Raw genomic sequence first — 11,003 nt, 5'->3', positions numbered from 1 at the left:
ATGCTACCAAATCAGTTCTCTTCTCTTGGAAGTTGCGTTCAAATCCCAGCAGTAAGGATGTTCTCAGAAAAAAAAATAAGAATTATTAAGTCAGACACTTGTGCTAACAGCTCTCTGTAGTGACCAGAAAGTGCTGTAAAAGGCTATGCAGCAGCTGCCACCAGTGCTGAAGCTGGGCGATGCCCAGATGAACCTAAGAGTAGAGAAAAGGATCCATCTCTGGACAAAAAAAAATGTATCTCATTCTCCTAAACTAACTACATTCTTTTATTTATCTTTTTATTTAAGATTTCTGAGACCATGAAAACACGATGCGTCTGTTAACTTGGAATTGGGGCTAGGTACAAAGTAGCAAGTCAAACTCTTTCGCATCACAGGTTGGTAAAATAAAAACAGGAGAAGATGACATGTCTACAGCCGCTGTCTTACAGCTTCCCAGTGCACAGCTCTCAGTCCTTACCAAACCAGTAAGGACCAATCCACAGTCGAAGTCAATGAGACAGAAGCACATCACAGGCTTAAGAATGGGGAGAAACAGTCACTCCTGCAGATTCCTTTCCAATAGGCAACAGAGAATCCAGCAGAGTAACTTAAATACAAGTCACCCTTTTTACCATTTTTCCTCCTGCAGAAAAATAAGCTCACGGATTTGCTCGCAGGTAGGGCACATCTGCATTACCACTCTCACCTCAAAGGGGTGTCAAGGATGGAGTGGGAAGGGAAGGCGAAGGGAAGTCAGCAACACTCAGTACATTCATGGATCAGGTTTAATCCTGTGCTGTCAAAAAATGTCAATTGATGGGTCAATAAGACCAGAGCAACATTAGATTTTAGATCAAGTGAGATCTAGCCCATCATTCCTTCCCATCTACCCCACGCGTGGCATTTGAGACTTGCATAGAAAATAAAAGCAAACTCCTCACCAAAGAGAATTATCCGAGGGCAGTGGCCTTCCCTTTCCTGATCTCCACCCCAGCCCCAAGCAGAGGAGCTCATCAAGAGATCAGGTTCCCCCCAGGGCTGGCAGCTTTGCTGCTCTGCCCAAGGAATTCATCTTGCGAGGGGAAACTCTCCATATTACATGAAGATGAAGAATGTATACAAGGGGACGAAGGCAGCAGATTTGGCATTGGACTTCAGACGTTACAGCCTCACGTCAGACAGTGGCCACCCTGTAGCCTGAAGGATGGGAGAAGACACCAAAAAAGACAAATATATGTATATGTTTCAATCACAAGCCCAGGGCAGGGAGGAAAGGACTGATCCAGCAGCAGGTGTCAGCAAGAAGCAGGAATGAGTTTCTGTGCAACACAAGTGCTTTGGGGAGAGGAGAACTGGATTAAACTCACCCTGGAAATGACCAAAGCGATACGTACAGAGAAAGCAAGATCTTTTATCCGTTCCCTCTGTGTGCAGTTACTCCTCTTCAGAGCCACTCGCTATCCCACAGGACTACAGAAGCTTGTATCACTTAATGCATCGCTTGTAAGCACCCAGTGACGATAACATGAAAACCCATCCCATCCGACAGAGCTGTCTGGTGACAGTGAATTCTCCAACCCTCCCTCAGCCCCAAGTTAAGAAATGCAGCAGTCCTTTTATTAAAAATCAGGATACAGTTCAACATAACGCCAGTGTTTACACCCGATCTCTCTAGTAGTTCCAGGATCGCTGTTGTTTTACATATCATTAGCAACCAAAGGAGTCAGTAGCATAAAGATATCAGTTCACTCGCTCATTTCAAAAAAAAAATAATAAAATGAATGCCCCTATACTTCCAAGGAAACACTGTCCATGATCAGTTTGTTTTCTGTTGGCCTTGGTCTAAGAAGCAAGAGTTTTCACCATCATCTTGCAGGCAGATCTTATCTTCCTAAGAGCAATTGTTCTGTTTGCTTTCTCTTACAGGGCAGGTCTCCACAAAACCTGACAGCACTAATAAAATAACCCTAAAAGAAATCCCAGTTGATTTTTCCTGTGATTTTTCTAGAATATCAGAACTATTTGAAAGCTGTTTAATTACTTGAGTTGAAACGAAAGTGTGCGGGGAAGGACCTTGATTCACACAATTTGGCAAAAAGATCACGACTTGTCCAACAGCTGCAAGAAGCACACACAGGCTTTCTCCTTGCTCCCCCGAAGCATCCAGCGGTGCTGCGGGAGGGCTGCATGGTCCTGCCCTCGTTCCCCTTCCAGTTGTTTTAGCTGTTCCGATTGCTGCTGCCTGCTTCCTTCCCTCCTCAAGTCATCCACAGCAGAGAGCAGCCTCAGTGCTGGAAGAGCAGCTTGGCAAAAGCAGGAGGAGTCCAGCCAGCAGAAGATTTACTTTATTAAGATAAACATGGTCTAAAGGCTCCACATTATCTTTAAAAATAAACACAGTAAGAAATACGAAAACAAACTGGCTTTGCTACGGGTAGGTCAGGTTCAGATGTTCTCAGAAGATCTTCCCAGCCATAAAATATACCCTTCCCCTACCGTGCCCATCAAGGAGGATGGAAAGACAGTTCACTATGCAAGATCAGCAGCGTACCTGTTGCGTGCCCTCCCACATTCAGCAAACGATACATCTGCTACCCTTCAAGGCAGATCAAAGTTTTAAGAACACCCCTGTGAAGAAGGAGCAGGAGGGGACAGGGACAGGTAATTCGGTTTCTGTAGGGAACATCTAAAAGGCTTGACATGACGGCTGTGCTGGCTCCCCCGCTTTAATGGTTGTTCTTTGCTGCTTCTTTAGCAGCAAGAATCAGAGGAGTGAGACTAGAAAGAGGCTTTGCAATTTTCAGGAACTGGTGCTAGGAAGAGGAAAAAGGAAAAAAAAAGGTTACATTTCTCAGAACATGTCCCAAAAGCCTGGTGTTTACACAAAATATCAGGACCTAGACCTGTATGAACTCCAACAACCTCCAAGCAGGCGAAACAAAAAAGGCACGATGAGCAAGAAAGTTCACTTTTGGGCCTCACCTGAACTGATAAAGATCTTTGCACCCAACACATCCTAGTTTCTCCAATGTTTATACACTCTCAAGACTAAGCAAGTTCTCCCAGGAAATAAATTCATGCAAAATCTACAGTGAAATTCTTTGTGGAAGGGAGGTGTAAGTAAAAGCAACCTGCGCAGTTCCAAAACATTGCACAGGGCTTCCTGCAGCAATCATCTCTCCATTCTTCCTTTCCTGTCACCACAGGTCTGCTGAAAACATTGCCTTGGCCTTCTAAAGCTATTAGAAATTTTCAGAACAGCTGGGACTGAGGAGCACAGCAGGGAATTCACAACAGGACCAGTCAGGCCATCTCCTATACCAGGTGCGCTGTTCTGTTAAACAATATTGATTATCGAGCATGCAACAAGCAGTAGGTGGTGTCACAAAGTGCTTCTTGCAGCACATGTGGTGTTTGTTTTGGGGGCAAGGCTTAAAACATAACATCTGGAACAGAGGAAGAAGTTTTCCCTGTGTTCAGGGTTAAGTGGAAAGCTTGCAATACTCCAGCCTCGCAGAGAAAGTCTAGGTTGGGGACAGAGACTGACACAAAACAGCTAATCAGACGAGTGGAGGCATGAAGCCCACAAGCTGTTCAGAAAACCCAAAATAATTAAGTCCCCCAGGACTTCTGAGCACCAGAAGGGATCAACCACCCAATCTGAACACACTTCAGAGGTGGAAAAATCCGAGGCTAAAAGGTAAAGGCAGGCAGAAATGCTGCAGTCCCAATGTTCTCCTGCCCCAAGGAACACAACCCTGCTGCTGTCTGATACTCTGGAGCTGGCAAGTCCAGGAGAAAAAGTCAGCTTTCATCTACTGCCATTCTTTCTGCTGCTGATTAATACTTCATTAGAGCCTCAGAAAGGCAGCAGCACTCCCAAAGCTGAACCCAGTAGACAAACTAAAGGAAAGAAAGGAACACCAAAAAAGAGACAACTGTCTCACAGTCGACGTCTGAGGGCCCCATCATCACCGATTTATTTTACAAAGAGCTGAAGCACATTTTCCACCCCCGTGGGAAGTCTGACAAAAGGAAACACATGAACACTCCTCATCTGTGTTGGTAAAAAGCCTGGCAGCTTCGTCCTTCACTTTCACCAGGAGTCCAGACAAAGACACCAGGTTTTCAGTGAAATAACTGAGGATTTCTCACAAGCTTGGTTCCATCACCTCTGCAGGAAGAGCTGTATCTGGCAAAATGTGTTAATGCCAAACTGCTGCAGTTAGTGCAAGACGTGCCCCTTCCAGAAAGCTTTGGGAACTCTCCCCCAGAAGGGAGACAACCAGAGCATTCGATAGCTGGAAGCCCTCCTGTTATCCAAATGGGAACAGGCATGGCCAGACCGCAACACCACAGCCAGATGTTAGGGTGAGCTGCGTGAAGAAGCCACGGGAATTAAGGGGCTCAGCAGTTGGCAGGCTCGGGGCACGGCAATTATTTGAGGTTGGTTACAGAACACGCTGCACAGCTGCTGCCAGTAGCAAGTACAGCACAAAAAGGAAAGTACTCTGTTAACGCTTCGTTAGGGATTTGGGGTTTTTTGGTTGGTTGGTTTTGTTTTTTTTTGTTCGTTTCTTCATGGTAAATTATCTCTGCTGTGCTTGTGACTTCAGATGACGCGGTATTTAAGACCCCAAATGACATTGCTCCACATGCCTATTCTCACTCTAGAATGCTGAATTCCGTCCCGTTCCCCAGCACTTACCTGGAGCAGCTCTTTTGCAGAACCTCTTTTTTCCACGTCCATTTCAAGACAGCGATTTAGGAAGTCTCGGAATATGGGTGAAAGCTTTTCTGGATTCTGCAGTTCCGGAGTCCCGTTAGTAGCAATGAGATACAGGGCCTAAAGCAAAGCAAGCACCAAAGAAACAGGAGGTTACGAAGGTCAGACTCCAGCTGCAGATTACAGAGGCACCCATTTTTCCTCTCCCTCCCCACAGTTCAATGGGGAAAAACAAAACCAAAACAAACCCTTATCAGGGTGACGAAGAAATGCTTAAGTTTCAGCAAAGAGAGGAGCTGCCAGCCCTATTTTTATGTGGATGGGATCCAATCCTTTATTGCTTTACCCTCGTAATCTGGGTTTGGATCCTGCAGCCCTCTCAAGGGATTAAGAGGACAAAACCAGCAGTCCAGACTGTGTTTACAGAGGGAAGTTGGCTGGCACAGCTCTGCCAGTGCTCGACTCCTGCAATAACTATATCCTCATGGGAAGGTACCCCTGAAGAAACAGGAGGCTTTCTTCTCTCGATACTTTGCCCAAATGCACAAGGCCTAAAAAGTCAATACTCTAAAGATGCAGTTGGTCCTTTACAAAAGATGGCCAGTAGGTTCTCAAGCAGCACTTAACACCCTACAGAAACAAGTGGAGTCGTTTTGCTGCTGCTTGGGAATGAAGAATTCTCTAAGAATCAGGAAATTCAGAATTCATCCACTGCAAAATTTTACTATTAAAAGAAAATCGCTAGATGCCTTTTAAAAGGAAACAGACATCTGGCAGAGGCCTTCTGAGCTCACTGCTCATCACATCTCAAGGTAGAGGTCTGATAGCCTGGGAACTGCAACAAGTTAAGTTAAATGAGAGCAAAGCACCCCGTTGCTTAGCCATCCTCATTTAACTCCATACCAACTTTTTCCTTTCGCATTTCTTCACTGCTGCGCTTCTCTCCCAAAATCATCTCCAGTAAAAGAGGTGGAAACAAGTTAAACAGAACTGTTCTAGATCCCTTCGTCCTGTTTAGCTTAGAAAAAAAGCCATAAAACTGGCTTACACCAAGAACAGCCGCATTCCTACAAACTGATAGAATTTCCCCTTTCATTAAAGAATACGAAGGGAAAGACACCAGCAGGGGCAAAGCCTGACTAAAGGCTTGTTAAACCTGGAGCTTTACTGGGAGCATGCAAAGAGGAACAATGCACCAGCAAGAAAAAGCCCTGTTTATAAAAGAGTAATGTGGTATTCTTTGAATTCAAGGACAGCTCTCTTCCCCACTCACAAGGATTTAAGAAGCCGGGCACTCTGGGGCCAGAAGGTGCCCCTATCGGCCTCTCCAGAAAGGGGGGAATTATGGATGCACCACATCATTAACTCAGACCCTACCTGAAGGTCTGCAGCAGGAACAGCCTGTGCCCTCTGCCACCCAGAACCAGCCATGGCTTCTAACTTAAATGACCACAATCTTCTCACTACAGCATCTAAGGAGACGTGTAGCTGCATGTGATGAAACCACAGCGGAGGTTCACCTGCCTCCTCCAGAGCCCAGGTTAACCAGCAGGCTCAGCGAAGGCCTGAGGGCAAAAAAAAGGCACTCGCTTACTCTCAGGGGGTTTTCATTGAGGTAGGGGGGTTCTCCTTCGATCATCTCGATGGCCATTATCCCCAGTGACCAGATGTCCACTTTGGGCCCGTAGGCTTTTCGTGTCACCACTTCAGGCGCCATCCAGTACGGGGTCCCCACCATGGTGCTGCGCTTGCTCTGTTCGGGAGTGATCTGGGCACAGAAGCCAAAGTCAGCTGGAAAAGCAAAGAAGGAGGGAAGAAAAAGTTAGAAACCAGCAGGTTTCTCCAAAAACAACACGTACTGATGCCAATGCTGTGGTACAAGCTAGCCTGTTGCACTGCCTGCTACATTGCTGCTGCAAAGGAGGCCTGGTTTTGTGGTTAACAAGGTGTTCAGGAGTAAGCTTCTAAATCTGACTCGCTGAGGCCATCAACATCACAGAGCTGCTCACTTGTCGATGTGATGTGATGGTGATCAGTAAAGAGCTGTACATGGATGCTGTGAAACGTGGCACTGCAGCATTTGGCAGCTGTAATACACTGTGTAACACATGCTCTCAAGCCTGTTCCTGGGTCTGTGAAAACAGAAACCAATGCCCAGTCTGTCCTCCCTCCACCCACACCCACCAGCATTATCTGGTCGTATTTTCAGTCCCAGAGATAGTATTTCCCCAGAAGATGTACCATCTCTCAAACACGATTTGATTTCTAGAGCAAATACTGTGTTCAGAATAAATTTAAGTACCTAATTTGGTACTTATTATTTTCTTTGAGAAGACAGAAAGCTGGAGAGCCTTCCTGTGGAAATTGCTTGGCCCTGTCTTATTTGCATTTGACTTTCCAAAAGATCACAGAATAATAGAATCATAGGAAAATTAAGGTTGGAAAAGCCCTCCAAGATCACCTGGTCCAACCATCCCCCTACAAACAATGTCACCCACGAAACCACGTCCCCAAGCACCACGTCCAACCTTGCCTTGAACACCCCCAGGGACAGGGACTCCACCACCTCCCTGGGCAACGCGTCCCAATGCCTGACCGCTCTTTCTGAGAAGAAACGTCTCCTAATTGTTTTAATTGGTGAAGAGTAGCACTCTTTGTTCAATTCTTTGTTTTAATTGTTGAAGAGTAGGGGCATGACGTTTCCATTTTTCCACTCACCAGTGACATCACCCGACTGCCAGGACTTTTCAACTGTGATGGAGAGCGGCTTGGCAACCCCATCAGCCAGTTCCCTCAGGACCCTGGGATTCATGTCACCAGGTCCCATAGACCTGGACCTGTTTACATTCAGCAGGTGGTCTCGAACCTGCTCTTCACTTACCGTGGGTGGGACTTTGCTCCCCCAGCCTCCACCTACAGGTTCAGGGAAATGAAAGACTTGGGAAGCCCATCTACCAGTGCAGACGGAGGCAAAGAAGTTGCTGAGTACCTCAGCCTTCTCCGTGTCTGTCGTTACCAATTACTCAGGTATAGAAACTCACTCCTAATATAAGAAATTAGCCACCTCTAATCGCTTCCACACTACTATTTTCACCCCTCAGTTTATTTTCACAAATGTTAAAGGCGCATGGTGGCCCCTGGGGACTCCTCCTGTCAGCCCAGCGCAGCAGCCCGAAGGGAGCTGGGTCCTCTCTTGTGCTCTTCCTCGAGGCTCTGTGCAGAGGGGCTGACACCTCTCGCACAAGGGCTGGCGGGTGGGAAAGAAACACGCACACAAGCCCTGAATATCAGCAAGAGTTCTTTATTGCCAGGTGTTTGGTGGCTCCAAGCTAATGCCTGGGATGGAGCCTGCGCGACGAGGAGTAGGGAGCTCGCCGGGCCCTGCTGCGTAGCTACCGGTGTTCTCTCATGGCACGCAGCAGAGAGCTGCCGGGGTAGTCCCAGGTCTGATGTGGCCGAGGTGGATCCACTTCCATGGGTTCCTCCGCCTCTTCTTGTGGATCCACCTCCATGGGCTCCACGGTGTCAGGCAGGAGGACAAGCCAGTCCTTGCCTGGGACTGCCCACACGGGATGCCTCCCATCAGCTGTGTTCTCCGGCCAGGGTGCCGAACGAGGGGGTCGCCCAGTTCCATTGCCTGGTCCCATGCCACTCTCCACTTGATATTCATTCGTGGGTTTCACGCCGCCATCTCTTTTACGGCCACGGCTGGGTCCCTCGCTGCGATCTGGCCGATGGGCACGCCTCTGCTCCCCACGGCTCTCCGCATCACGCTCCCGTCTTCGCTCCACACCACCACTGCACCTCTGGTTAGGCCCAGGCCCCCTGCTGCTGGATGTCTGAGGGGCCGGCCTGTTCCCCGCATCGCTGCGGTGCCAGTGATATCTCCAATAATCGTCTCTGGGCCGGGCAGCAGACTTCCCCCAGGCACTGATGTCTTTTGTGCCGCAGGTGCTGTCCCTCTGCCCATGAGACATCTTTCTCCCATTAGCTGCCATCTGCTCGGTGCTTCCTCAGATCGCTTCGCGGTCCTCACACCGAGGAGGGCTGCCGCTCGCCTTGCTCCTTTCTCTGGCCTTCCTCCTGCCGCTTACGCTGGCTCTCAGAGGACCGAGTCGCTGAGCAAGTGGCGGGCCAGCGGCAGGGGGCCTCTTTTATAGGGCCCGGGGCAAAGGCGTGACAGCGGTGGCCACTGTGACCTCAGCAAGGCTCTGTGATGGAGTGGCCCGTGCGAGGCCAAAGGCGGCTGCGTTGGGAGAGGCCTGGAAGATGCCCTCATGTGGACAAGGAGGAGGGCTGGGGGGGCTGAGGGGCCCCTTTTCTGGGGCTGGCTCCCCCCCAGGCCATTTGGCTTGACAGAGAGAAAGGCTGCCCCATGCAATCCTGCCTCAACCCCTTTTTTCTCCCCATCTCCAAGGCTTAGAATCTCTGGTTAACAAAAGAAAACTCCATCAACAAAACCAAACCAGACCCATTCAAAAGGCTAAAGCGGTCACAGCTGAAGTACCCATCTTCAGGAGATCTTTGATCTGTTTGAGGGCAGCACAGCCCCAGGAATTGGAGGGGAGCAGCCAGGTTAAGCCCGGCAAGCTCACGGAGTTCAAGCTCTAAATTCTCCCAAAAGATGAGCCTCGGGACCAAAACTTGGGACCCTTCTGGGCAATAAAAATCAGGGATGCAGGAAAAACATCACTTATATAAAGTGCAGCAGTTTTCCCTGAAGCATGCGATAATAACCCTCTCTTCCTCTCTTGTACCTACCAGCGTATTGCCTCTGCTCCTGCTCATTCCCCCCACTTCGCTCCCAAATAATAAGACCCTGCAGAACTGTTCCCACCAGTGAAAACGTTAAATTTAGGTATGAAAAAGTAAAAGTTTAAAGATCCAGGGCAGGTTTTGTGAGTCCCAGTGCATATTTAGCCTTGGGACACCCCTCTGAGATAACCACAGGTACATTTCCCTCCCGTGCAGGTGGAAAAAAAAGGCAGCAGTGGGACGAGAGGACTGGGGTTGGGAAGCATTTTGCAGCCCCAAGGTTTCAACCAGGACCTCTGCAGAAGCTCCTCTCCTTTGCCATGGGACTAAAATAAAATAAAATAAAATAAAATAAACACTCAAGTAATGGTGTTGAGGGAAATACTGGCAGAGCCACCAGCCCCGTTACCACTTTTTCAGGCACTTTTGGGGTACGTTACCAGGCCCTCCGGTCTGCCTGGTGCCCGGCTTTGTGAAGTTTCACGAGGGGAGCAGCAGGATGCAGGATGACACAGTTTGGCTGCCGGGCTCTTGTGGGACAAGGACATGGACATGGGATGCACATCGCAGCAGTGCCACCACCAACTAGTTTGCCAGCTCCCCCTTCCAGACGTTCCCTTTTCTTCCAGCTCCCCCTCCGACGTGGGGCTCAGCACCCAAATGGCTTGTGAGAGCTCGGCAGGGCTCCCAGCGCCAGGAGGCTGAGCTGGGAAAGTCCTCTTCACGTTAGGCTTGGTTTCTTGGACTTCCAGCACCCAGCTCTGCCCTACAGCCACAAGCGGATAAAATCCTACAGCAGGGGGCTTGTGGGGGCACACGTGTCCTCCCCTTAATATTCCTTAATCCAAGCTGGGACGAGGCACTTGCACAATTATGTAGGTGATAAACTCCTGCTCTTGTCATCAGCCTCACCCTACTGACCCCACATGTAAAAGTGATGCTGGGGAGGGCAGCTTTAGGGACCGATCCCAAATCCTCCCCCGTTTCCTCCTCTGCACCTGGAGCCGCAGACACCAAGCTCTACCTGGGGAGACAACAGGCAACCAGGAGGGTCAATTTCACCACCTGCCTCCTCCTCTTCCTCCTCAAGCTGGGCTCTACATCCTGCTTCCACACTGGTGTTTCTCAGAGCATTAATGACTTCCAAACAGGTGAAAATAAGCAGTAGAAATCACACTTTCTGCATCAGCTTTCAGCGTAAAGTCACTTTGCTCTATCAAGTAAGATCTAATTAAAACAGATCAGAGAAACACAACTCCTTCAAGCACCCCCCAATTCATTTCTGCAAGCGCCATTGAAACAAAGGGGAGGAGAAGCAGGTCATTCATTCAGGTTTTATTTAAGGTTTCAGCTTTGCTTTCTAAATGGCTGAGCTGACCCTAACAAACCGGGCACTACCGGAGAGTTACACCAAGGCAGTACAAAGAAAGAGAAACACGTTTTCCAGCTGATTTTAAAATGGCAAAGGCCCTTATTTCCCAGCAGGACAAGACACACAGACATCTGGCAGCAGGTCAGATTAGCTCCAGCTCACTTAGCA

At 48.7% G+C, this 11,003-nt stretch overlaps 1 protein-coding gene across 2 annotated transcripts; it reads right to left on the bottom strand.

The window, feature by feature from the left end:
• Positions 1-2,611: 2,611 nt before the first annotated feature.
• Positions 2,612-9,539, bottom strand: LOC308187926 (serine/threonine-protein kinase PAK 1-like). 2 transcript variants are annotated; one of them, XM_080576361.1, is made up of 4 exons: positions 7,242-9,539; positions 6,303-6,499; positions 4,691-4,828; positions 2,612-2,795 (listed from the first exon to the last, which is right to left on the bottom strand). In XM_080576361.1, the coding sequence occupies exons 2-4, from the start codon at positions 6,444-6,446 to the stop codon at positions 2,709-2,711; spliced, it is 369 nt and encodes a 122-aa protein (XP_080432487.1). In that variant the 5' UTR covers positions 6,447-6,499; positions 7,242-9,539; the 3' UTR covers positions 2,612-2,708. The 2 variants fall into 2 exon arrangements, with proteins under 2 accessions (XP_080432487.1, XP_080432486.1); XM_080576360.1 differs by lacking the exon at positions 7,242-9,539 and having other exon boundaries at positions 6,303-6,725.
• Positions 9,540-11,003: the final 1,464 nt, after the last annotated feature.

The sequence above is a fragment of the Anser brachyrhynchus genome, assembly GCF_964034855.1.
Source record: "Anser brachyrhynchus genome assembly, chromosome: 1".
Taxonomy (NCBI): Eukaryota; Metazoa; Chordata; class Aves; order Anseriformes; family Anatidae; genus Anser; species Anser brachyrhynchus.
Note: the sequence above shows the minus strand (reverse complement) of the source record. Positions and strands in the feature narration are given on the sequence as shown.

What these genes read in the sequence shown, in the direction of transcription:
- LOC308187926 (XM_080576361.1), bottom strand. Translation starts at nt 6,446, where the DNA reads ATGGTGGGGACCCCGTACTGGATGGCGCCTGAAGTGGTGACACGAAAA. An exon ending in TCAATGAAAACCCCCTGAGA is followed by an intron (nt 4,829 to 6,302) that starts GTAAGCGAGTGC and finishes GCTTTGCTTTAG; the next exon opens with GCCCTGTATCTCATTGCTAC. An exon ending in CTGCAAAAGAGCTGCTCCAG is followed by an intron (nt 2,796 to 4,690) that starts GTAAGTGCTGGG and finishes TCCTCTTCCTAG; the next exon opens with CACCAGTTCCTGAAAATTGC.